The sequence below is a fragment of the Musca domestica genome, unplaced genomic scaffold, assembly GCF_030504385.1.
Source record: "Musca domestica strain aabys unplaced genomic scaffold, Musca_domestica.polishedcontigs.V.1.1 62, whole genome shotgun sequence".
Classification (NCBI taxonomy): Eukaryota; Metazoa; Arthropoda; class Insecta; order Diptera; family Muscidae; genus Musca; species Musca domestica.
The window spans coordinates 3,847,573-3,875,048 of NW_026712369.1; the positions used below are offsets into that span (position 1 = coordinate 3,847,573).

At 35.3% G+C, this 27,476-nt stretch overlaps 1 protein-coding gene across 1 annotated transcript in view; it reads right to left on the reverse strand.

Annotated features, from left to right (window-relative positions):
* LOC101890538 (stathmin) overlaps nt 1-24,492 on the reverse strand; it is a 380,557-nt gene extending 356,065 nt beyond the window's left edge. Inside the window, exons 1-2 of the mRNA XM_059129523.1 lie at nt 24,043-24,492; nt 12,523-12,644 (exon numbers count right to left, since the gene is read on the reverse strand). Of these exons, the coding sequence (XP_058985506.1) occupies nt 12,523-12,592 (70 nt within the window). The 5' untranslated portion in view covers nt 12,593-12,644; nt 24,043-24,492. The remainder of the gene's footprint in view (nt 1-12,522; nt 12,645-24,042) is intronic.
* Nucleotides 24,493-27,476: the final 2,984 nt, after the last annotated feature.

A 27,476-nucleotide genomic window follows, 5' to 3' on the forward strand; every position in this document is an offset into this window, starting at 1 on the left:
GGCTCATTTATTTCGTACGTGTTTAGCGTTTTTCGAAAATGTGTGGCTATATGGAGGCTGGCTTCTTAAAGATTCAGGATGTTCCTATGATTTTTTTTTTTTTTTTTTTTTTGGTTGGGAAAATTATGAATCCAATTAGTTGATAAACCAAAATTAGGTCAGCTTAAATGTGGCAAGAGAAAATAAATTTTAAGGAGATAAAAATAAGGTTGGATGCCTCCAGCGAAGAATTCCAGCTACATTACCTGGGAGCTATTGATTATCCAAAAGCAGAACCTTTAAAGGAAAAAACATTCCTGTCCTTTCCAATTTTATTTTCGGCCGCTCAGCGGTGATGATCCATGGCCCATTTCAAAATTTCCCTTTGAATTCGAATAAAATCGATTGCATTCTAAACGATTTTCCCTCTACCATGACTAAATCGCATTTCATGGCTTCTCAAACAAATGATGTCCTTTTTCCACGAGAGGTTGAATGACTCAGACGTTTTTTCTTCTCTTACCAATGAGATATCTATTTCCATTCAATCCATTAAAGAAACTACCTCTTCACAACACCCACCCACCCGCGTGCCATCGTCTACGTAGTTTACACGTGATTATCGTAAATGCTTAGGATAATATAACTTTATTACCACGTCATAATGAAGGACAAAGGGAATGGATGACAGGATAACTGTGGTGATGAATATTAAGCAATGGAACAAATTGAGACAATTTCCTTTAAAAATCCACGTTTATTTATCTGTGGGTCCTTGAGAAAAATCCCTTTAAAAATCCACGTTTATTTATCTGTGGGTCCTTGAGAAAAATCCCTTTAAAAATCCACGTTTATTAGTCGGTGGGTCCTTGAGAAAAAAATGTATTTAAAAATACACGTTTATTAGTCAGTGGGTCCTTGAAAAAAATTCCCTTAAAAATCCACGTTTATTTATCTGTGGGTCCTTGAGAAAAATTCCTTTAAAAATCCACGTTTATTTATCTGTGGGTCCTTGAGAAAAATTCCTTTAAAAATCCACGTTTATTTATCTGTGGGTCCTTGAGAAAATTTCCTTTAAAAATCCACGTTTATTTATCTGTGGGTCCTTGAGAAAAATTCCTTTAAAAATCCACGTTTATTTATCTGTGGGTCCTTGAGAAAATTTCCTTTAAAAATCCACGTTTATTAGTCAGTGGGTCCTTGAGAAAAATTCCTTTAAAAATCCACGTTTATTAGTCAGTGGGTCCTTGAGAAAAAAATCTTAAAAATCCACGTTCAATAGTCAGTGGGTCCTTGAGAAAAATTCCTTTAAAAATCCACGTTTATTAGACACTGGGTCCTTGAGAAAAATTCCTTTAAAAATCCACGTTTATTAGACACTGGGTCCTTGAGAAAAATTCCTTTAAAAATCCACGTTTATTAGTCAGTGGGTCCTTGAGAAAAATTCCTTTAAAAATCCACGTTTATTAGTCAGTGGGTCCTTGAGAAAAAAATCTTAAAAATCCACGTTCAATAGTCAGTGGGTCCTTGAGAAAAATTCCTTTAAAAATCCACGTTTATTAGACACTGGGTCCTTGAGAAAAATTCCTTTAAAAATCCACGTTTATTAGACACTGGGTCCTTGAGAAAAATTCCTTTAAAAATCCACGTTTATTAGTCAGTGGGTCCTTGAGAAAAATTCCTTTAAAAATCCACGTTTATTAGTCAGTGGGTCCTTGAGAAAAATTCCTTTAAAAATCCACGTTTATTAGTCAGTGGGTCCTTGAGAAAAATTCCTTTAAAAATCCACGTTTATTAGTCAGTGGGTCCTTGAGAAAAATTCCTTTAAAAATCCACGTTTATTAGTCAGTGGGTCCTTGAGAATAAATTCTTTAAAAATCCACGTTTATTAGTCAGTGGGTCCTTAAGAAAAAAATTCATTAAGAATCCACGTTTATTAGTCAGTGGATCCTTGAGAAAAATTTGTTTAAAAATCCACGTTAATGGTCTGAGGGTCCTTGAGAAAAAATTTAAAAAATTATATCAAAGGTCCTTGTGAAAAAATTCTTTAAAAATCCACGTTTATTGATCTGAGGGTCCTTAAGAAAAAAATTCTTTAAGAATCCACGTTTATTGATCTGAGGGTCCTTAAGAAAAATTCCTTTAAAAATCCACGTTTACTGCTCTGTGGGTTCTCTGTGGGTCCTTGAGAAAAATTCCTTTAAAAATCCACGTTTATTGATCTGTGGGTCCTTGAGAAAAATTCCTTTAAAAATCCACGTTTATTAAACTGTGGGTCATTGAGAAAAATTCCTTTAAAAATCCACGTTTATTAGACTGTGGATCTTTGAGAAAAATTCCTTTAAAAATCCACGTTTATTGGCCTATTCGTCCTTGAGAAAAAATTCTTTAAAAATCCACGATTATTGGCCTATTCGTCCTTGAGGAAAACTTCTTAAGAAATCCTCGTTTATTAATCTATGGGTCCTTAAGAAAAATTCCTTTAAAAATTCACGTTTATTGATCTGTGGGTCCTTGAGAAAAAATTCTTTAAAAATCCACGTTTATTGATCTGTGAATCCTTGAGAGTCCTGTAGAGATTGTCTATTTAAATGTTGATTTGAATCAGAAAGGATGTGGCTGCAAAAATCTGCCTCCTAGATGATGAAATGTCCTTTGAATGGTAATATCCTTGTGGGTGTTGGTGTTAATGAAAATGGGCGTTCCAGGATGATTTTTGTCTTATCATCAAACTTCATCAAACTTTGGAATTTTTTAAGGGATTTTTTTCTGTCGATGTTATCCTTGTTCCCAAACACATTCACACAATCACTCATTATGCCATGTAAATGATATGCGACACCCACAGGCGCACACACACATACAAAGAAGTGTGTCTAGTTGATAATGTATTCAAATCGCGTAACGGCCAGGCAAGGGTTTGCAGTCAGCCGATGTCGAAGACCAAAAATAGTTGCTTATATTTGCCTCCGGCTTACATCACTCCCCACCGTGGCTCCTGCCAAGATTTCTTCAGCTTTTCGGAGTTGTTCCTTTGTCTTAAAGAGGTGGACGGGGTGCTGGCACACATCATTGGCGACAATTGTTATTACTTATGTTCCACTGTTGTGTTTCTTGTTAGCTCCCTGGTGATTTGCTACGTAACACACCCCTCCCCTAGCCTTGTATCTCCAACACAACCCCCCCTTCTTTCGATATTCTCGATTTTGTCACAACATTAGGTTTTATATGCCATGACTACTGTTGACTGGTTTTTATGCTTTTTTCTGCCCCCGCTTTTATTTTCTTATCCTTGTTTTCCATCTTATTTGATTATGTCCTTTTCCCATTATATTGTCGTTGTTGTTTTTGGTGTTATTTTCTTTTTTCTTTGATACCATGCATAATTTAACCTTTTTTTGGGTATGGGACGCAGGACATTGCCATGGTGTCACTCTTTATCTCTCTTTATCCTGACAACATCATCTCTCTTAGTTCAATGTTATTTTGTTTGTATTGCTGTTGCTATTAAATTTGATGTCCTTTTTGAGGTTAACGATGAGGGATAATATTGTCGGAAGGATTTGACCTGGAATTACCAGGTGAAAAGCCTGTTAATTAAGTGGATTTTTCGGGGGAGAAAAAAAAGGATATTTCATTGACTTTTTAAAGAATTTTTTTCTCAAGGACCATCAGATCAATAAACGTGCATTTTTAAAGGAATTTTTCTCAAGGACCCACAGACTAATAAACGTGGATTTTTAAAGGAATTTTTCTCAAGGACCCACAGACTAATAAACGTGGATTTTTAAAGGAATTTTTCTCAAGGACCCACAGACTAATAAACGTGGATTTTTAAAGGAATTTTTCTCAAGGACCCACAGACTAATAAACGTGGATTTTTAAAGGATTTTTTCTCAAGGACCCACAGACTAATAAACGTGGATTTTTAAAGGAATTTTTCTAAAGGACCCACAGACTAATAAACGTGGATTTTTAAAGAATTTTTTCTCAAGGACCCTCAAAACAATAAACGTGGATTTTTAAAGAATTTTTTCTCAAGGACCCTCAAAACAATAAACGTGGATTTTTAAAGAATTTTTTCTCAAGGACAAATAAGCCAATAAACGTGGATTTTTAAAGGAATTTTTTCTCAAGGACCCACAGATAAAAACACGTGGATTTTTAAAGGAATTTTTCTCAAGGACCCACAGACTAATAAACGTGGATTTTTAAAGGAATTTTTCTCAAGGACCCACAGACTAATAAACGTGGATTTTTAAAGGAATTTTTCTCAAGGACCCACAGACTAATAAACGTGGATTTTTAAAGGAATTTTTCTCAAGGACCCACAGACTAATAAACGTGGATTTTTAAAGGATTTTTTCTCAAGGACCCACAGACTAATAAACGTGGATTTTTAAAGAATTTTTCTCAGAGACCCACAGACCAATAAACGTGGATTTTTAAAGGAATTTTTCTCAAGGACCCACTGACTAATAAACGTGGATTTTTAAAGGAATTTTTCTCAGAGACCCACAGACCAATAAACGTGGATTTTTAAAGGAATTTTTCTCAAGGACCCACTGACTAATAAACGTGGATTTTTAAAGGAATTTTTCTCAAGGACCCACAGACCAATAAACGTGGATTTTTAAAGAATTTTTTCTCAAGGACCCACTGACTAATAAACGTGGATTTTTAAAGAATTTTTTCTCAAGGACCCACTGACTAATAAACGTGGATTTTTAAAGAATTTTTTCTCAAGGACCCACTGACTAATAAACGTGGATTTTTAAAGAATTTTTTCTCAAGGACCCACTGACTAATAAACGTGGATTTTTAAAGAATTTTTTCTCAAGGACCCACTGACTAATAAACGTGGATTTTTAAAGAATTTTTTCTCAAGGACCCACTGACTAATAAACGTGGATTTTTAAAGAATTTTTTCTCAAGGACCCACTGACTAATAAACGTGGATTTTTAAAGGAATTTTTCTCAAGGACCCACAGACCACGAAACGTGGATTTTTAAAGGTATTTTTTCTTAAGGACCCACTGACTAATAAACATGGATTTTTAAAGGAATTTTTCTCAAGGACCCACTGACTAATAAACGTGGATTTTTAAAGGAATTTTTCTCAAGGACCCACTGACTAATAAACGTGGATATTTAAAGGTATTTTTTCTTAAGGACCCACTGACTAATAAACATGGATTTTTAAAGGAATTTTTCTCAAGGACCCACTGACTAATAAACGTGGATTTTTAAAGGAATTTTTCTCAAGGACCCACTGACTAATAAACGTGGATTTTTAAAGAATTTTCAGAGGACCCGAAGACCTTAATCAACGTGGATTTTTAAAAAATTTTCAGATTTTTAAAAATTTTTTTCTAAAGGACCCTCAGACCCATAAACGTGGATTTTTAAAATTTTTTTTTTCTCAAGGACCCACTGACTAATAAACCTGGATTTTTAAAGGAATTTTTCTCAAGGACCCACTGACTAATAAACGTGGATTTTTAAAGGAATTTTTCTCAAGGACCCACTGACTAATAAACGAGGAGTTTTAAAGGAATTTTTCTCAAGGACCCAATGACTAATAAACGTGAATTTTTAAAGGAATTTTTCTCAAGGACCCACTGACTAATAAACATGGATTTTTAAAGGAATTTTTCTCAAGGACCCACTGACTAATAAACGTGGATTTTTAAAGGAATTTTTCTCAAGGACCCACTGACTAATAAACGTGGATTTTTAAAGGAATTTTTCTCAAGGACCCACTGACTAATAAACGTGGATTTTTAAAGAATTTTTTTTTTCTTATGGACCCACTGGCCAATAAAAGTGGATTATTAAAGGAATTTTTCTCAAGGACCCACTGACTAATAAAAGTGGATTATTAAAGGAATTTTTTCTCAAGGACCCACAGATAAAAACACGTGGATTTTTAAAGGAATTTTTTCTCAAGGACCCACAGATAAAAACACGTGGATTTTTAAAGGAATTTTTCTCAAGGACCCACAGACTAATAAACGTGGATTTTTAAAGGAATTTTTCTCAAGGACCCACAGACTAATAAACGTGGATTTTTAAAGGAATTTTTCTCAAGGACCCACAGACTAATAAACGTGGATTTTTAAAGGATTTTTTCTCAAGGACCCACAGACTAACAAACGTGGATTTTTAAAGGAATTTTTCTCAAAGACCCACAGACTAATAAACGTGGATTTTTAAAGAATTTTTTCTCAAGGACCCTCAAAACAATAAACGTGGATTTTTAAAGAATTTTTTCTCAAGGACCCTCAAAACAATAAACGTGGATTTTTAAAGAATTTTTTCTCAAGGACCCTCAAAACAATAAACGTGGATTTTTAAAGGAATTTTTCTCAAGGACCCACAGACTAATAAACGTGGATTTTAAAGAATTTTTTCTCAAGGACCCTCAAAACAATAAACGTGGATTTTTAAAGAATTTTTTCTCAAGGACAAATAAGCCAATAAACGTGGATTTTTAAAGAATTTTTTCTCAAGGACCCACAGTTCAATAAACGTGGATTTTTAAAGAATTTTTTCTCAAGGACCCACAGTTCAATAAACGTGGATTTTTAAAGAATTTTTTCTCAAGGACCCACAGTTCAATAAACGTGGATTTTTAAAGAATTTTTTCTCAAGGACCCTCAGTTCAATAAACGTGGATTTTTAAAGAATTTTTTCTCAAGGACCCACAGTTCAATAAACGTGGATTTTTAAAGAATTTTTTCTCAAGGACCCACAGTTCAATAAACGTGGATTTTTAAAGAATTTTTTCTCAAGGACCCACAGTTCAATAAACGTGGATTTTTAAAGAATTTTTTCTCAAGGACCCACAGTTCAATAAACGTGGATTTTTAAAGAATTTTTTCTCAAGGACCCACAGTTCAATAAACGTGGATTTTTAAAGAATTTTTTCTCAAGGACCCACAGTTCAATAAACGTGGATTTTTAAAGAATTTTTTCTCAAGGACCCACAGTTCAATAAACGTGGATTTTTAAAGAATTTTTTCTCAAGGACCCACAGTTCAATAAACGTGGATTTTTAAAGAATTTTTTCTCAAGGACCCACAGTTCAATAAACGTGGATTTTTAAAGAATTTTTCTCAAGGACCCACAGTTCAATAAACGTGGATTTTTAAAGAATTTTTTCTCAAGGACCCACAGTTCAATAAACGTGGATTTTTAAAGAATTTTTTCTCAAGGACCCACAGTTCAATAAACGTGGATTTTTAAAGAATTTTTTCTCAAGGACCCACAGTTCAATAAACGTGGATTTTTAAAGAATTTTTTCTCAAGGACCCACAGTTCAATAAACGTGGATTTTTAAAGAATTTTTTCTCAAGGACCCACAGTTCAATAAACGTGGATTTTTAAAGAATTTTTTCTCAAGGACCCACAGTTCAATAAACGTGGATTTTTAAAGAATTTTTTCTCAAGGACCCACAGTTCAATAAACGTGGATTTTTAAAGAATTTTTTCTCAAGGACCCACAGTTCAATAAACGTGGATTTTTAAAGAATTTTTTCTCAAGGACCCACAGTTCAATAAACGTGGATTTTTAAAGAATTTTTTCTCAAGGACCCACAGTTCAATAAACGTGGATTTTTAAAGAATTTTTTCTCAAGGACCCACAGACCACGAAACGTGGATTTTTAAAGGAATTTTTCTCAAGGACCCACTGACTAATAAGCGTGGATTTTTAAAGGAATTTTTCTCAAGGACCCACTGACCACGAAACGTGGATTTTTAAAGGAATTTTTCTCAAGGACCCACTGACAAATAAACGTGGACTTTTAAAGAATTTTTTCAAGGACCCACTGACAAATAAACGTGGATTTTTAAAGAATTTTTTCAAGGACCCACTGACAAATAAACGTGGATTTTTAAAGGAATTTTTCTCAAGAACCCACTGACAAATAAACGTGGATTTTTAAAGGAATTTTTCTCAAGAACCCACTGACAAATAAACGTGGATTTTTAAAGAATTTTTTCAAGGACCCACTGACAAATAAACGTGGATTTTTAAAGAATTTTATCAAGGACCCACAGATCAATAAACGTGGATTTTTAAAGGAATTTTTCTCAAGGATCCACTGACCAATAAACGTGGATTTTTAAAGGAATTTTTCTCAAGAACCCACTGACAAATAAACGTGGACTTTTAAAGAATTTTTTCAAGGACCCACTGACAAATAAACGTGGATTTTTAAAGAATTTTTTCAAGGACCCACTGACAAATAAACGTGGATTTTTAAAGGAATTTTTCTCAAGAACCCACTGACAAATAAACGTGGATTTTTAAAGAATTTTTTCAAGGACCCACTGACAAATAAACGTGGATTTTTAAAGAATTTTTTCAAGGACCCACTGACAAATAAACGTGGATTTTTAAAGAATTTTTTCAAGGACCCACTGACAAATAAACGTGGATTTTTAAAGGAATTTTTCTCAAGAACCCACTGACAAATAAACGTGGATTTTTAAAGAATTTTTTCAAGGACCCACTGACAAATAAACGTGGATTCTTAAAGAATTTTTTCAAGGACCCACTGACAAATAAACGTGGATTTTTAAAGGAATTTTTCTCAAGGATCCACTGACCAATAAACGTGGATTTTTAAAGGAATTTTTTCTCAAGGACCCACAGCTCAATAAACGTGGATTTTTAAAGGAATTTTTATCAAGGACCCACAGATCAATAAACGTGGATTTTTAAAGGAATTTTTATCGAGGACGCACTGACTAATAAACGTGGTTTTTTAAAGAATTTTTTTCTCAAGGACCCACTGACTAATAAACGTGGATTTTTAAAGATTTTTTTCTCAAGGACCCACTGATTAATAAACGTGGATTTTTAAAGAAATGTTTCCCAAGGACCCACTGACTAATAAACGTGGATTTTTCAGGAATTTCTTCTCAAGGGCCCACTGATTAATAAACGTTGTTTTTTTAAAGAATTTTTTTTCTCAAGGACCTACTGATTAATAAACGTGGATTTTGAAGGAATTTTTTCTCAATGACCCACAGATCAATAAACGTGGATTTTTAAAGAATTTTTTCTCAAGGACCCACAGACCACGAAACGTGGATTTTTAAAGGAATTTTTCTCAAGGACCCACAGACCACGAAACGTGGATTTTTAAAGGAATTTTTCTCAAGGACCCACTGACTAATAAACGTGGATTTTTAAAGGAATTTTTCTCAAGGACCCACTTACTAATAAACGTGGATTTTTAAAGGAATTTTTCTCAAGGACCCACAGACCACGAAACGTGGATTTTTAAAGGAATTTTTCTCAAGGACCCACAGACCACGAAACGTGGATTTTTAAAGGAATTTTTCTCAAGGACCCACTTACTAATAAACGTGGATTTTTAAAGGAATTTTTCTCAGAGACCCACAGGCCAATAAACGTGGATTTTTAAAGGAATTTTTCTCAAGAAACCACTGACTAATAAACGTGGATTTTTAAAGGAATTTTTCTCAAGGACCCACTGACTAATAAACGTGGATTTTTAAAGGAATTTTTCTTAAGGACCCACTGACTTTTTTTATGTAGTTTTCTTTCTTTGTTTTTCCTTCCACCTCACCCCAATACACACCTATCCCATTAAAGGACATATGTAAGCTTTAACAATTTATATCCTGTACTTTTGTTTTAAATACCATCACCATCATTCCAGCATCCGCAACTTATTTGAGTGCATAGAATTTGCATAGATTCCTGAGCAGTAACAAAGCTTAGCATAGAATGGAACATCTGCATCACCTCCCCGCTGGTGGAGCAATTCTCCAGTGAGTTGAGCAGCTTTCCCACTAAGCCTAGTTGAAAGTAGCACACAATCCTCTATCCCCTGCTGTGTGCGAATGGAAGCCCATAAAATTCATTCATTCATCATCGCAGTGGTAGTAGTAGTTGGCCAGGAATGGTTGCAGCCGACAAACAATGGTTGCAAACTAGTAGTTGTAAAAAATGGACGGACGGACGGACGGAAGAGGGATTATCTTGAGGTTTTTGTTTTTACATTTTTTGGTGCTATAAAATTTATTTAAATACTTCAACACCAATAAGGACACAGCAACAGAATTTTAGACAAAACAACAACAGCAAAAAAACCCTGGAAAACTGCAGAACCATAAAAACCTCCAGAATAGTAGAATACAACATGAAAATGTTTAGGTTTTTGTGTTTTTGCGAGGATATCTTGTCGTCACTCTCTGCCAAAACTGGTGCAAACTACTGCTGTGCAGCCAGCCAGCCAGCCATCCAGTCAGCCAGCTGTATAAAAAAAGGACTTGGAACAAGAGCAACAAATAATGGAAAAATTCGAAATGGGAATTATTTGTGGTGAAAACAAAACAAGAAATGGGAAAACCCCAAAAAAAAAAAACAAAAAGAAAAAAACGACAACCCATTGTACGAATTTTCATTACGCCGAACGAACGTGCTGAAAACAATGTTTTACGTTTTTCGTTTCTGCATTCAGGCGAATAGTTTTTCAAATTGCAATTTAATTGTTAAAGAGTAGGTTTTTTGTCGCTGAATTGTAGAAAATTTAGAGTTTGTATCTCAAATAATACAATAGTTGAGTGACTGGATTTTTTCGAAGGACCCACAATCCAAAATCATGAATTTTTTTAAATAATTTTTTTAAGGGCCCACAGACCAATAAACGTGAATTTTAATATTGATATTTAATAATTTTAAGACAGAAGAAACAATTCTTTTAAAAAATCCACGTTTATTTGTCAGTGGGTCCTTGAGAAAAATTCCTTTAAAAATCCACGTTTATTAGTCAGTGGGTCCTTGAGAAAAATTCCTTTAAAAATCCACGTTTATTAGTCAGTGGGTCCTTGAGAAAAATTCCTTTAAAAATCCACGTTTATTAGTCAGTGGGTCCTTGAGAATTTTTTTTTTTTTTTTTGAAAATCCACGTTTATTAGTCAGTGGGTCCTTGAGAAAAATTCCTTTAAAAATCCACGTTTATTAGTCAGTGGGTCCTTGAGAATTTTTTTTTTTTTTTGAAAATCCACGTTTATTAGTCAGTGGGTCCTTGAGAAACATTCCTTTAAAAATCCACGTTTATTAGTCCTTGAAAAAAATTCCTTTAAAAATCCACGTTTATTAGTCCTTGAAAAAAATTCCTTTAAAAATCCAAGTTTATTAGTCCTTGAAAAAAATTCCTTTAAAAATCCAAGTTTATTAGTCAGTGGGTCCTTGAAAAAACTTCCTTTAAAAATCCAAGTTTATTAGTCAGTGGGTCCTTGAAAAAAAATTCCTTTAAAAATCCAAGTTTATTAGTCAGTGGGTCTTGAAAAAAATTCCTTTAAAAATCCACGTTTATTAGTCCTTGAAAAGAATTCCTTTAAAAATCCACGTTTATAAATCTGTGGGTCCTTGAGAAAAAATTCCTTAAAAATCCACGTTTATTGTTTTGAGGGTCCTTGAGAAAAAATTCTTTAAAAATCCACGTTTATTGTTTTGAGGGTCCTTGAGAAAAAATTATTTAAAAATCCACGTTTATTGGCCTATTTGTCCTTGAGAAAAAATTCTTTAAAAATCCACGTTTATTAGTCAGTGGGTCCTTGAGAAAAAAATTCTTTAAAAATCCACGTTTATTAGTCAGTGGGTCCTTGAGAAAAAAATTCTTTAAAAATCCACGTTTATTAGTCAGTGGGTCCTTGAGAAAAAAATTCTTTAAAAATCCACGTTTATTAGTCAGTGGGTCCTTGAGAAAAAAATTCTTTAAAAATCCACGTTTATTAGTCAGTGGGTCCTTGAGAAAAAAATTCTTTAAAAATCCACGTTTATTAGTCAGTGGGTCCTTGAGTAAAAAATTCTTTAAAAATGAAAAGAATTCCTTTAAAAATCCACGTTTAATAGTCCTTGAAAAAAATTCCTTTAAAAATCCACGTTTAATAGTCCTTGAAAAAAATTCCTTTAAAAATCCACGTTTATAAATCTGTGGGTCCTTGAGAAAAAATTCCTTTAAAAATCCACGTTTATTAGTCTGTGGGTACTTGTGAAAAATTCCTTTAAAAAGCCACGTTTATTAGTCAGTGGGTCCTTGAGAAAAATTCCTTAAAAAAGCCACGTTTATTAGTCAGTGGGTCCTTGAGAAAAATTCCTTTAAAAATCCACGTTTATTGATCTGTGGGGTCCTTGAGAAAAATTCCTTTAAAAATCCACGTTTATTGATCTGTGGGGTCCTTGAGAAAAAATTCTTTAAAAATCCACGTTTATTAGTCAGTGGGTCCTTGAGAAAAATTCCTTTAAAAATCCACGTTTATTAGTCAGTGGGTCCTTGAGAAAAAAATTCTTTAATATCCACGTTAATTGACCTATGAGTCCTTGAGAAAAAATTCTTTAAAAAATCCACGTTTGTTGATCTGTGGGTCCTTGAGAAAAAAAAAGTTCACATTTAAATATCATTCCCACAAATTCCGGGATTTTTTTTACTATTTTTCCAAGGGGCATCAGAGCACCAGATCTAAGATATTCATAAAAATTATTTAAATTCAGCCTACCTTCTTTTGATTCCATATCGACTTGTTCGACGACCTCAGCAGCAACGGTGTTTTCAGCTGGATGAACCATTTTTGGAGATTTCTGTTTTAAGTAATTAGTTCGGAGATATCAAAAACAAAACCTGAAATGAAAGGAAAAATGTAATTAGAAAAGGAATCTGTAACGACTCCTCTAAAGGAGTCTGCAACGACTTCTCTAAAGGATTCTCAATAACGACTCCTCTAAAGGAGTCTCAATAACGACTCCTCTAAAGGAGTCTCAATAACGACTCCTCTAAAGGAGTCTCAATAACGACTCCTCTAAAGAAGTCTCAGTAACGACTCCTCCAAAGGAGTCTCAGTAACGACTCCTCTAAAGGAGTCTCAGTAACGACTCCTCTAAAGGAGTCTTAGTAACGACTCCTCTAAAGGAGTCTGTAACGACTCCACTCTAAAGGAGTCTCAGTAACGACTCCACTAAAGGAGTCTCAGTAACGACTCCTCTAAAGGAGTCTGTAACGAATCATCGAAAGAAGTCTGTAACGACTTCTCTAAAGGGGTCTCAGTAACGACTCCTCTAAAGGAGTCTCAGTAACGACTCTTCTAAAGGGGTATGTCACGACTCCTCTAAAGGAGCCTGTATCGTCTTCTGCAGCTACATTTATTATCTTTGTTTCGAAAACCACCCCCTCTCCTCTCTCTCCCCCTTCGTAATAGGATTAAAATTTACGATTGTTAAGAGAGCATGTATTTTAAGTGTTGTCCTTAATTTAATTGGCTTTTAAATGGCGTGACTGTCTTTTGTTAACATCAACATCAAAAAACATTGACGAAACAAAAAACTATAAAAAAAGGAAGTAACCACAAGAAACTCCATGTCTTTGTGGCTACTAAACGGGACTGAAGGTTACAAAAATGGGGTTGGGGGAAGTAGGAAATTTTCACCGCCCCCCAAATTGCAACACGAAAAAGTAGCAACCAACTCCATTCCAACTACCAACAATTCATTTACTGCCACTGCAGCCATTGTCCATCATCCTGCCCCATTCTGTCCAGCTAACGCATTTCCATTGTCCATTAACTGATATTTTCAGACACCAGCAGCAGTGCCGTCGCCGCCACAAAACAAAAAGTTTATGGTCAAGGTATGCGTGTCACGTCAACATTTTTATTACAAGCGAGTACGGAGGACGGCTTGCAGCCACAAAAAAGAGAAGGAGAACACGTCGACGACGACAACGACTTGCAATATTCCTTCAACCAGTCATAAAAATGACTGGCTGGTGGGCAATTTGTAGCTAGTCCAACCTTGGTCATAGTTGAAACACGTGCTATCGAAGTAATACGTGTCCTTCAAAGGGGGGCAGGAGGGGTGGGTGCTCAGGATTTTGAAGCAAAACTATAGATCAAATTAATCCGCAGTTTTTTTTTTTCTTTTTGGTACAACATTGGAAGTAGGATTTTTGTGAGCTAATAAAAAATAGTTAAAAAAGGATAACATTGTAACGTCTCCTTAAGAGGAGTGTGAAAAAATACTCCTCTTTAGAAGGAGTCGCTACAGAGACTCCTTTAGAGGAGTCGTTACAGAGACTCCTTTAGAGGAGTCGCTACAGAGACTCCTTTAGAGGAGTCGCTACAGAGACTCCTTTAGAGGAGTCGCTACAGAGACTCCTTTGGAGGAGTCGCTACAGAGACTCATTTAGAAGAGTCGCTACAGAGACTCCTTTAGAGGAGTCGCTACAGAGACTCCTTTAGAGGAGTCGCTACAGAGACTCCTTTAGATGAGTCGTTACAGAGAATCCTTCAGAGGGGTCGCTATCGGGACTCCTTTAGAGGGGTCGCCACAGAGACTCCTTTAGAGGAGTCGCTACAGAGACTCCTTTAGAGGAGTCGCCACAGAGACTCCTTTAGAGGAGTCGCTACAGAGACTCCTTTAGAGGAGTCGCTATAGAGACTCCTTTTGGAGGAGTCGCTACAGAGACTCCTTTTGGAGGAGTCGCTACAGAGACTCCTTTTGGAGGAGTCGCTACAGAGACTCCTTTAGAGGAGTCGCTACAGAGACTCCTTTAGAGGAGTCGCTACAGAGACTCCATTAGAGGAGTCGCTACAGAGACTCCATTAGAGGAGTCGTTACCGAGACTCCTTTAGAGGAGTCGTTACAGAGACTCCTTTAGAGGAGTCGTTACAGAGACTCCTTTAGAGGAGTCGTTACAGAGACCCCTTTAGAGGAGTCGTTACAGAGACTCCTTTAGAGGAGTCGTTACCGAGACTCCTTTAGAGGAGTCGTTACAGAGACTTCTTTAGAGGAGTCGTCACAGAGACTCCTATAGAGGAGTCGTCACAGAGACTCCTATAGAGGAGTCGTCACAGAGACTCCTATAGAGGAGTCGTTGCCGAGACTTCTATAGAGGAGTCCTCACAGAGACTCCTTTAGAGGAGTCGTCACAGATACTCCTTTAGAGGAGTCGTCACAGATACTCCTTTAGAGGAGTCGTCACAGAGGCTCCTTTAGAGGAGTCGTCACAGAGACTCCTTTAGAGGAGTCGTCACGGAGACTCCTTTAAAGGAGTCGTTGCAGAGACTCCTATAGAGGAGTCGTTACAGAGACTCATTTAGAGGAGTCGTTACCGAGACTCCTATAGAGGAGTCAATACAGAGACTCCTTTAGAGGAGTCGTTACATATACTCCTTTAGAGGAGTCGTTACAGAGACTCATTTAGAGGAGTCGTCACAGAGACTCCTTTAGAGGAGTCGCTACAGAGACTCCTTTAGAGGAGTCGTTGCAGAGTCTGAAGGAAGCCTATAACGTCTCCTTTGAAGGAGTCTATAACGACTCCTTTGAAGGAGTCTATAACGACTCCTTTGAAGGAGTCTATAACGACTCCTCTGAAGGAGTCTGTAACGACTCCTTTGAAGGAGTCTATAATGACTCCTCTGAAGGAGTCTATAACGACTCCTTTGAAGGAATCTATAACGACTCCTTTGAAGGAGTCTATAACGACTCCTTGGAAGGAGTCTATAACGACTCCTTGGAAGGAGTCTATGACGTCTCCTTTGAGGTAGTCTATAACGACTCCTTTGAAGGAGTCTCCTCCTTTGAAGGAGTCTATAACGACTCTAAAATATAGTCTGAATCCGACTTCTCAAAATATTCATATTTTTTATCTTTTCTCCCAGCTTTTATTTTCCTTTCCATTTTTTACAAAAAAAGAGGAAATGAATACCCATTTTCTTGGCAGCTATCATTTCTTTTGTGTGCCTTAATTGTACCGCGCACAAAGGAAACACCACAAAGCTTGAATGGTGGTGTTGTTGTGGAATTTGAAACTTTTGCAACATTCACCTGTTCATCAGCGTCAGAGAGAGAAAAAACTTAAAAACATCTGCTTTACTTTGCTTTAACTTATTTCAGTTTATTTGTTTTGCTTTGTCTTTAATCCGCTAACCGCAAAGCATTTCCTGTAAATTAAGTCCACAACGCTCGTAAGTAATTCGTGTCTGCGTGTGCCCGAGAGTTGTAAAATCTGCATTAATTTAACGATAATGAAAAGCTCGCTTTGTAGGAAAATTTATTGTGGAAATCATGTAATTTAATGCAGGTCGGTCGTTAATTGAAAGTCTTTGAGGGGGTTTGAATTACAAAATGACATTTGTTTTGACATTTGAAGACGTTTGGTGGTATTTTTAAATGGGTCATGGACCAACAAGCAACCATCCTCTCTATAATGAATTAATTACGAAAATCAAGGCTTGTTCCGGCCTTCATTTAAAGGAAAAAATCTCGGATTTTTTCCCTCTCTACAACGAAATAATTTTGAAAATGAAAGAAAACAACTCCACTTCAGTAAAATCTTTCGTTTTTTTAATATTTTCCAGAGTTAGTATTTGTATCCGGATTTCATTTTTTTTTTTTTTTTTTTTTTGGAAGGACAGATTTGGCTCTACTAAAGCGATATGGACGACGGATCCAAAAAATCAATAATTTAGATATAACTCCCCATTCATTTTAAATAACCCCATTATGTGACCTCTTGTTAGATATTTAATACCATTCGGTCTTACATATCAGGACATCCGAGTCTGTTCACCAAGAAAAAAAACCTTTCCCGAAATCAGGGTACGAATTGAAGAGAGTTGGAAGCTTATTTCGCTTTCTTTGAGCGGTTTGTTTTTCAAAATCTTGAACCCTATGTGGGGCAGGTACCAGAAGGAATGGTCCGATCTCTACTCTACGCGTTTTATGAGCTTCATGGATATTCAATATGTTGACCCTTTGTGGGGGAGGTACCAGAAGGAGTGGATCGATATATCCTATCTTCACAGCAGATCTTGTGTTAGTAGAAATGATGGGATGTTTGAAATATGAAGAGAATCGTATGCTTATTTCGGATTTTATAATCGTTTTGGTTTTTCCAAACTTTGATCCTCTGTGGGGGAGGAACCAGTAGGAATGGTCCGATCTCTATCATTTTTATAACAGATCTTATGCTGATGAAAATATTGAGATGTGGAAAATTTGAATGGAATCGGATGTTAATTTTGCGTTTTATGGCCATCATGAATATTCAAAATTTCGACCCTTTGTGGGGCAGGTACCAGAAGAAGTGGACCAATATAATCCATCTTCACAACAGATCTTGTGTTAGTAGAAATAATAGGATGTGTGAAATATGAAGAGACCTGTACGCTTATTTCGAATTTTATGCTCGTTTTGGTTATTCAAAATTTTGACCCTTTGTGGGAGAGGTACCAGAAGGAATGGTCCGATCTCTACCATCTTTATAACAGATATTGTGTTGGTATAAATATTGAGATGTGCCAAGTCTGAAAGGAATCAAATATTAATTCCGCGTTTTATGAGCTTCGTGGATATTCAAAATTTTGACCCTTTGTGGGAGAGGTACCAGTAGCAGTGGACCGATATATTCCATCTTATCACCAGGCTTTGGGTTAATAAAATTATTGGGATGGGTGAAATTTGAAGACAATCGGACTTTTACATCACAATTTATAAGAGTTGTAATTATTCAAAATTTTGACCCTTTGTGGGGGAGGTACTTGATGGAGTGGACCCATATTGTCCATTTTCGCACGTGACGTAGCACTGATGTAAATATTAGGATTTGGAAAGTTCGAGCAAAATCGGAGTATCCTTTTGCTCTCCGTGCAGTAAAATATTTTTGTTGACAATTTCGAACTTTTGTGGAGCAGGTACCAGAAGGAGTGGACAGATATTTTCCATTTTCGAACTCGATCAAAGGCTGTTAATAATATTACGATGTACCAAGTTTGGACCAAATCGGATACTTTCTTCGAGAGTTATTTCACATTTTATAAGAGTTGTAATTATTCAAAATGGACCCTTTGTGGCGGAGGTACTTGATGGAGTGGACCGATATTGTCCATTTTCGCACGTGACCTAGCACTGACGCCATTATTAGGATTTGCAAAGTTGAAGCAAAATCGAATTATCCTTTCTCTTTCTGTGCAGAAAATATATTTTTTGAAAATTTCGATCTTTTGTGGGGGAGGTACCAGAAGAAGGGGACCCATATTACCCATCCCCGAGCTCGATGGAAGTTTGACAATAACTTTACGATGTACCAAGTTTGAATCAAATCCGATACTCCCTTCAAGAGTTATCGTGTGCACTAGGAAGACAGATGGACGAACGGACGGACACCCCTAGATTGACTCCAAATGTCCTGAAATGGCTTTGGTCCAAATAGACCTAGGGTCTAAAATCGTTATTTGAAACAACTCTAGTTTAGAAACAATTTCAGATCTTTTTTTTTTTTGAAACTATTTCCTGGGATATTTATTTTTACCCTGATTCCGGGAAAGTATTTTTTCTTTGGGGACGGACCCGGATGTTTGACCCGAAAGTCCGGGTCCAAGACCCGGGTAAGACACTGACGTATAGGTATTATTGAAAAGCTAATGAAACTGCCTGTTTAACAAGTGGTCATTTGATGGAGTTATTTATTTTAACGGTTCCGGAGTTGTATCAAATTTAGTTATTTTTTGGACCCGGAGTTTTTTAAACATCCCCAAAAAGTCCAAAAAGGACCCATTCTGGGAGACCACAAATTTAATGCCAAATTATTGTTGACACTATAAGCTTTCCAAAAAGCTGCGATATATGCTGTGATCCAGAGATATGGGTCTTTGGACCCGGACGATCCGATTATGTTCAGTGTTGCAAAATTGTGTGCCGTTTTGGGTAGCTGGCTTTCGACTTGCTTTTTTCTCCTCAGGATATGTCCAACATCGGTTAAGCGATCTAAATTTTCCTAAATTTGATAGTTTTTTCTAAGCAGACGACCTTGGAACGGGGCTTGAGATTTTCTCCTGAGGTTATGTCCAACACGGACTTGGGGAAGTCAAGTTTTTATACCCTACACCACAAGGTGGTCAGGGTATTATGTCTTTGTGCATTTGTTTGTAACAGGCAAAAGGAAACGAGGTAGACCCGTAATTCCTTTTGATGATCGGCATAGAATCACATTCTGAGTCGATTTAAGCATGACCGCCCGTCCGTCTGTACGACCGTCTATGTATTTTTTCTAAACAAAGTACAGGTCGCATTTATTGCCCGATCCAAATGAAATTTTGCACAAGTCATTTGTTTGAACTATGGACGAACCCTATTGAAATTGGAGATAATCGGTAAAAATTTAGATATAGCTCCCACCTATATCTTCGTCCTATTTGCCATTTATTGTGCACCAGACGCGTAATATCAGCCCAATAGTATGGAATTTTGCACATACAACCAAATTAGGCCTGCAGATAAGTATGCCAAATTTGATCGAAATCGGTTTGGATATAGCTATAGCTCCCATATATATTGTTCATCCGATTAGTTATTTTAGTCCTCCGCAGCCGTAATATGCACTCTGTAACAACAATATTTAGGGAAATATATCAAATACAGCTCAGAAATACCTTTCCTAAAATTTATCAAGATCGGTTCAGATTTGGATTTATCTCCCATATATAACTTCGTCCGATTTACCTTTAATTGTGCACCAAACGTCTAATATTTGCCCAAATGGGATGAAATTTGGCATTTACAACCAAATTGAGCCTAGAAACTAGTACGTCAAATTTGGTGAAGATCGGTTCAGATATAGCTATAGCTCTTGTATATAGTGTTCATCCGATTTTTTATATTTTTTACTTGTGATATGAAGCTCTACTGCAAAGGGGTGTAGGGTATCATAAAGTCGGGCGAAGCTTTCTTTCTTTACTGGTATATACTGAAAATATCAAATATCAATATACTGAAGATAATTGGCTCGTTCGGGTTCAAAGACCCATATTATTGGACCCCTGAAAGATAATAACACATCCTTCTGGCATTTTGGAAAAGTTAAAGTGTCAACTATAATTTGGCACAATTTTGTGGGCTCTCGAAATGGGGATCTTTTTCAATAATGGGGGATTTTTTGAAAAAAAAAGTCCGGTTCCAAAAAATCAATAATTTTTCCACAACTCCGGAATCGTTTTAAATAAATCATATGACCACTTGTTGGATAGGTATTAGCATTTAAATGATACCCACATTGTCCATGTCTCGAAACCGGTCTTTCAGGTCAAATATCCCGATCCGTCACCCAAAGAAAAAATACTTTCCGGAAAAAGGGTGCAAATACCTACTTCTGAAAAAAAAAATTTTCGCTTACCAGTGGTAGGTATTTTAATACTGATTCCGGGAAGTTGAACCGAAACTAGTCTTCCCCAAAAAAAAAATTGTTTCCCTGAATCTATAAAAAATGTTCAAAAAAAAAAATCCTTAGGTATATTCCCATTCCCTCAAATACCAAATTGTCAAAATTAATGCCTCTGTCATCCCTAACGTATGTTGGTCCCATCAAAACAAATAGGCCGAACTTTGAATACCATCCACCATTGGAAACGAATTTGGCATTTTCAAAAAATTAAATCCGTTAAAAATTCTGTTATAATCTTAAAAATACCGAATATCAGGAGTGCTGCCCTCTTATGGGGGCTATACGAAGAGGTGAACCTGTACAAACAATTTTCTCTCATAGGCTGTAGTATCCATTACGAACTTCTAATACCAAATTTGAAACAATTCCGGCGAATAATGTCGCTAAAATCATCAAAATACCGAATATCGGGAGGTACCGTTATATGGGGGCTTTACGAAGAGGTGGACCTGCACAGACAATTTTCTGTCATTGGCTAAAATATCCATTGCGAATCTCAAATACCAAATTTGAAACAATTCCGGCGAATAATGTCGCTAAAATCATAAAAATACCGAATATCAAGAGGTACCATTATATGGGGGCTATACGAAAACGTGGACCTGCACAGACAGTTTTTAGGCTGTAGTATCCATTACGAACTTCTAATACCAAATTTGAAACAATTCCGGCGAATAATGTCGCTAAAATCATCAAAATACCGAATATCGGGAGGTACCGTTATATAGGAGCTTTACGAAGATGTGGACCTGCACAGACAATTTTCTGTCATAGGCTTCAGTATCCATTACGAACTTCAAATACCAAATTTGAAACTATTCCGGTGAAAAATGTCGCAAAAATCATCAAAATACCGAATATCGGGAGGTGCCGTTTTATGGGGGTTATACCAAACGTGGGGGCTATACCATACTATGGTGGAGGGTATAAAAATCAATCATATGACCACATGTCGGATAGGTATTTTTATTAGTTTTCAGATGATACCTATATTGATACATGGCTTGAACCCGGTTTTTCGGGTCAATTATCCGGGTATCCAGATATGTCCCCCAAGAAAAAAATCCTTTCCGGAATCAGGGTGCAAATGCCTACTTCTACTTGATAAAGTTATAGTTTCAACTATAATTTGGCATAACTTTGTAGACTCTCAAAATGGGGCTCTTTTTCGATATCGAAGGATTTTTAAAAAAAATCCGGGTCAAGAAATTCAATTATTTTTTTACAACATCGGATTCGTTTTAAATAACCCGTCATGTGACCACAAGTTGAATAGGTATTTTTATTAGTTTTCAAATGATACCCATATTGATACATGGCTTGAACCCGGTTTTTCGGGTCAATTATCCGGGTATCCAAGTATGTCCCCCAAGAAAAAATCCTTTCCGGTATCAGGGTGCAAATACCGAAACAACTCTAGTTTAATTAAACCTCTTCGATTTTTTCGAAATTTTTTCCAGAGGTAGGCATTTTTACCCTGATTCCCAGAAACTACTTTTTTTCTTGGGGGGCAGACCCAGGACGCCAGATTTTTCACCCAAAAATCCGGGTTCAAGATTTAAGCCCAAATACCTACTTCTGCTTGATAAAGTTATAGTGTCAACTATAATTTGGCATAAATTTGTAGACTCCCAAAATGGGGCTATTTTTCGAAATTGGGGGGTTTAAAAAAATCTGGGTCAAAAAAAATCAATTATTTTTTTTTTTACAACACCGGATTCGTTTTAAAAAACCCATCATATGACCACTTTTTGGAGAGCTATTTTTATTAGCTTTCAATTGATACCCATATTGCCCATATCTCGAAACCGGACTTTCGGGTCAATTATCCGGATATCCAAGTATGTCCCCCACGAAAAAAAATCCTTTCCGCAATCAGGGTGCAAATGCCTACTTCTACTTGATAGAGTTATAGTGTCAACTATAATTTGGCATAACTTTGTAGACTCCCAAAATGAGGCTCTTTTTAGAGATTGGGGGATTAAAAAAAACCTCCGGGTCAAAAAAATATATAAACAAAAAAATTAAATAAAAAAAATAAAAAAATAAAATAAAAAAATAAAATAAAAAAAAATAAAATAAAAAAATAAAATAAAAAAATTATATAAAAAAATAAAATAACAAAAAAATAAATAAAATAATAAAATAAAAAAAAATAAAATAATAAAAAAATAAAATAAAAAAAAAATAAAATAAAATAAAAAGAAATAAAAAATAAAATAAAAAATAAAATAAAAAAAATAAATAAAAAATAAAAGAAAAAAAAAAGAAAAAAATTAAAATAAAAACAATAAAAAAAAATAAAATAAAAAAAATAAAAAATAAAATAATAAAAAAATTAAATAAAAAAATAAAATAAAAAAATATAATAAAAAAATAAAATAAAAAGAAATAAAAAAAATAAAATAAAAAAATAAAATAAAAAAAAAATAAATAAAAAAATAAAATAAAATAAATAAAAAAATAAAATAAAATAAATAAAATAAAATAAAAAATAAAATAAAAAGAAATAAAAAGAAATAAAAAAAAATAAAAAAATAAATAAATAAAAAAATAAAATAAAAAATTAAAGAAAAAATTAAAGAAAAAAAAACTAAATAAAAAAATAAAAATAAAAAAATTAAATAAAAAAAAATAAAATAAAAAAAATAAAATATAAAAATAAAATAAAATAAAAAAATAAATAAAAAGTAACATAAAAAAAATAAAATAAAAAAAATAAAAAAAATAAAATAAAATATAAAAATAAAATAAATTAAAAATAAAGTAATGAAAAAATACTCCGGAACCGTTTTAAATAACCCATCATATGACCACTTTTTGGATAGGTATTTTTATTAGCTTCAAATGATACCCATATTGTCCATGTCTCGAAACCGGACTTTCGGGTCAAATATCCGGTTATACGGGTGCGACACCCAAGAAAAAGATGTTCCAGCAATCAATAATAACATAAAAAAATTAAATAAAAAATATAAAATAAAAAAAAATAAAAAATAAAATAAAAAAATAAAAAAATAAAATAAAAAAAAAATAAAATAATAAAATAAAAAAATAAAATAAAAAAAAATAAAAAAATTGAATAAAAAAAATAAAATAAAAAAAAAACTAAAATATAAAACTAAAATAAAAAAAATAAAATATAAAAATAAAATAAAAAAATAAAATAAAACAATTAAATAAAAAAATAAACTAAAAAAATAAAATAATAAAAAAATACTCCGGAACCGTTTTAAATAACCCATCATATGACCACTTTTTAGATAGGCATTTTTATTAGCTTTCAAATGATATCCATATTGCCCATGTCTCCAAACCGGACTTTTGGGTCAAATATCCGGTTATATGGGTGCGCCACCCAAGAAAAAAATGTGTTCCCGCAATCAGAGAGTTTTTACTATACTAGAGTTAGCGTGGGTCTCAATTCATTCAAAATTCAAATGTAAATCTCAAGGCCTTTTTCCCATTCCCCCAAATCCCCAATTGTCCAAATTAATGCCTCTATGGCATCCCTAAACGTATGTTGATCCCTATCAAAACAATAGACAGCAACAATATTACAAGAACAATGAAAAAAAAACAGCAACAAAACAGCAATATGAATACCAAAGAAGGGGTAAAAGCCAACAACAAGAAACAAGACCCTGATGAACTCTTCAGCAATAAAGGGCAAGAGATAAGGGGAAATGAGCAAAACAAAAGCAAATGGTTGATGAGATGCGCCGAGTCGATGGTAAATGATCTATTTCTTGTAATAACAATAAAACTTAAAAAAAAAACAACAACAAAAAAATGGAAAACTTACCGGGATTGGGCTACACAAAGACCAAATGTAATCCACAAACAAATCAAAGGGGCGATGTTAAAGACAACAAAATGGCACAGGGAATGAACAATTTTTTTTCACTTGAAGTTACAAAAGAAAACTATTCGAGTTTTTTGTGACACAGTGATTTACACGAAGCGATTTAAAACACGAACACACAAAACGTTTAAAAAGCGATCAACGCCTACGAACAAAAAACAGCACAAATTTAACACAAAAACTTCAATTTATTTCAATTTCAAATTGAAATGACTTTTTTTCCTTTATTTGTTTACTGTGTTCACTATATTTTTTTTCTTTTCTCTTCAATTCTATAGTTTTCTTTGTTAAATCCTTGTTTCCTTTATTTGTTGAAATGAACGGTTATTTGGTAAGGCTATCAAACTTCACAACTCCGTTTAGAAACGATTTGAAGGGAGACACAGCGTCCGACAACGTTGACTTTGACTTTCGTTATGATCTGTGAAATTTAAATTTTGCTTCAATTTGCACAAATCTGCACAGTTGTTATCTCTCTCTCCCTCTCTGTCATCAGTTATCTCTCAATAAAACAGTTGCCCACAAAACACAACAGAGATCACTTGGATTCCATTTCATCTTCCACAACAACAGCAACAACAACAAAAATAGTTGTTATTCCTTATTTTGTTGTTGCTCTTGTGATCCCACGACCAAAAGCAAAAGAACAGAAACAAAACATCAACAACAGTTCCATCCACTGAGTTCAACGCCAAAAAAAAAAATAAACAAAACTTTTTTTGCCCACAAAGAATAAACACTCACCCATACACACATATCTCTGTGTGTGTGTTTGCCGATGATGATGATGGTGATGTGAGAACATTGTCAACGAACGAAGCACGCATCAGTTGTGCAGAACTTTTGTTGATCGGTTTTTTTGATTTGGTATGCTTGACCAGGCACAGTGGGGGAAGGTTGAAAAGAGAATGGAAACAAGTGGTTAAGTGGTGGAACGGATAGAGATATTTTCATAACTTTTGCTTTGTCGGGCTGGTAAAATCTTATACCATGTTCTCACTAGACCATGCTTCTCGCTCAAAATTACGTACACGCCATGGTAGGAGAATATGGGTAGACGCGTCGACACAGCTGCTGGGACAATGAACTGTCAAACCAATTTTGAAATTGAAAATGTTGAATGAAAATTTATTTAAATTTGTAAAAAATGTTGAAAAACGCGAATTATAATAGCCTCCGAATGACGTAGTATAAGAAAATATATAAAAATCTACTTAGGTATATTTGAAAAAAACATTTAAATTTTTTTGACATATCAATGCCTCTACCTCTACCTATCTACCTGTTGATGCATCTACGTGTATTCTTCTGCCATGGTACACGCTTTCGTACGACACTATTCGTAATATATAATTAATTATACCCTCCACCATAGTATGGAGGTTATTCCGTACACATCACCTCGAAATATTCTTCGGAGACCCCAAAAAGTATATGAACAGGGTGAGATGAAAAAACTGCAACCAACTTCAGACTGCTGTCATTTTTAAGACACTCGTCCGACAGCTGTTAAAATTATTCCAGTGACAGCTGATTATGTTGTTTACAAACGGACAGAAGCATTTTGGTGAGAATTTTCCAGAAAAAATGCTATTCCTAATGGAATTCAAGCGTGATAGTTTGATTTCTTTATATTCGGCTGGATAATCACAAGTGGCTATCGTTAGAGCACCGCAGCATTTAAATGTGAATAAATCTTTTGTGTCTCGTACCATCGCTCGTTACGGTGATACTGGTAGCGTAGCCCGGTCCGTCCGTCAAGTAGACGGAAGAAAACAGCAACATCAGCAGAAATCGTTCGAAAACTAAAGAAGCAACTTGATCGAAACCCGCATGGCAGTGGCCGAAAAATGGCTTGTGAGCTGAAGATATTGCAATATTCCATTCGGCAAATATTGAAAAATGAACTCAAGTGCAAGAACTTAAACCGCACCAGAAAGAAAATAGACTCAAAACAGCTAAAGAGTTGCTTCGCTCGGCCGAAAGTGGTGAACTGCCGAAATTGGTGTCCTCCGCCTCCGATGAGGAAACATACGTTGTCCAGCAGTTTGTAAACAAACAAAATGATCGTGTTTACCTGCCAAGGAGGTCAGCTGAAAATGTGCCACCAGAATCAAGCGCCGGCCATGGTGATGGTGTGGGCCGCCATAACAGCCGATGGTCGCTCTCCGCTCGTATTTATCGACCGTAGCATCAGAATAAATGTCGAATATTATCGCGAAAATATTCTGGAGGGTGTATTAAAGCATTGGTTTCGTAAACATTTTGGTAGACCTTGGACATTCCAACAGGACTCAGCACCATCGCATTCAGGACGCGCCACCCAAGAATGGTTACGAAATCAGGTTCCTCGCTTCATTTCCACAATGGCCACCAAAATCTTGGTTGGCACAAAAAAATACCAAAGTGTCGATCACCACAAGTAAGCGCCTCGCCGAGAATGGGCCACAATACCGCAGAGCAAAATTCGGTCCGCGTGTGATGGTTTCATTGGCCCGTTGAGGGCCATAATTCGTGCCAACGGTGACCAATTCGAACAAATCTAAACTTATTCTAAAAATTGATGCTATTTCCGACATTTTTTGCTTTCATTCAATAAAATTAAAAAAATATATAAAAATTATGGCGTTTGACTTTCTTGCAGTTTTTTTATCTCACCCTGTATATCCACATTTTCCAAAAATTTGCACATGTTTCATGTCAAGAACAGGAAGTAGTCGATATAGTCTAAATCTGTCACGTTGTAATATTTATATCAGCCTGAGGTCAGATACGAATTGGTCAGATCAGATACCAATATTGGCCAACTGCGTTGCATCTACCTATATTCTTCTAGAACGAACGAATGTTATTGTAGAAGTTACGCCAATGTTGGGGGGGAAATATTTTAGGTTTTCCTGCTCAACATCCCTGGATTGAGGGAGGTCCAATAATATTCCGGATAGGGGTTGAGGTCATAGAAATAACCCTCTTCCTGGCTTCTTGGATTGACTGCAGAGTAGCCAAAACTCAGCAACACATTGGACATATTGTGGCCTTTGCAGGATGCCAATAGCTCTCCTCTGAATACCCTCTGGTCCCACACAGCCGCAGCCACAATCACAATCACAATTCTTGCCTCACGTAGAAAATTTAAGGCATCCGCCAAATTTTTCATCACCTCCTTCTGCATTTTCTGGGTCAACAAAAGAACAGCCATTACTTCTCGGTTGTGGTGCATCCGGTAGAGGGAACTCTCCTTGAGATTTTGTTAGCAACGTAATGGGCCGGGATAATTCATTAAGGTCGTGGACTATGGGTTCCCAGGGATTTTTGGTTCTCCTCCCGAACCACCAGCAAAGACTGGAATTCTCTTTCCAAATAAATATCCATTA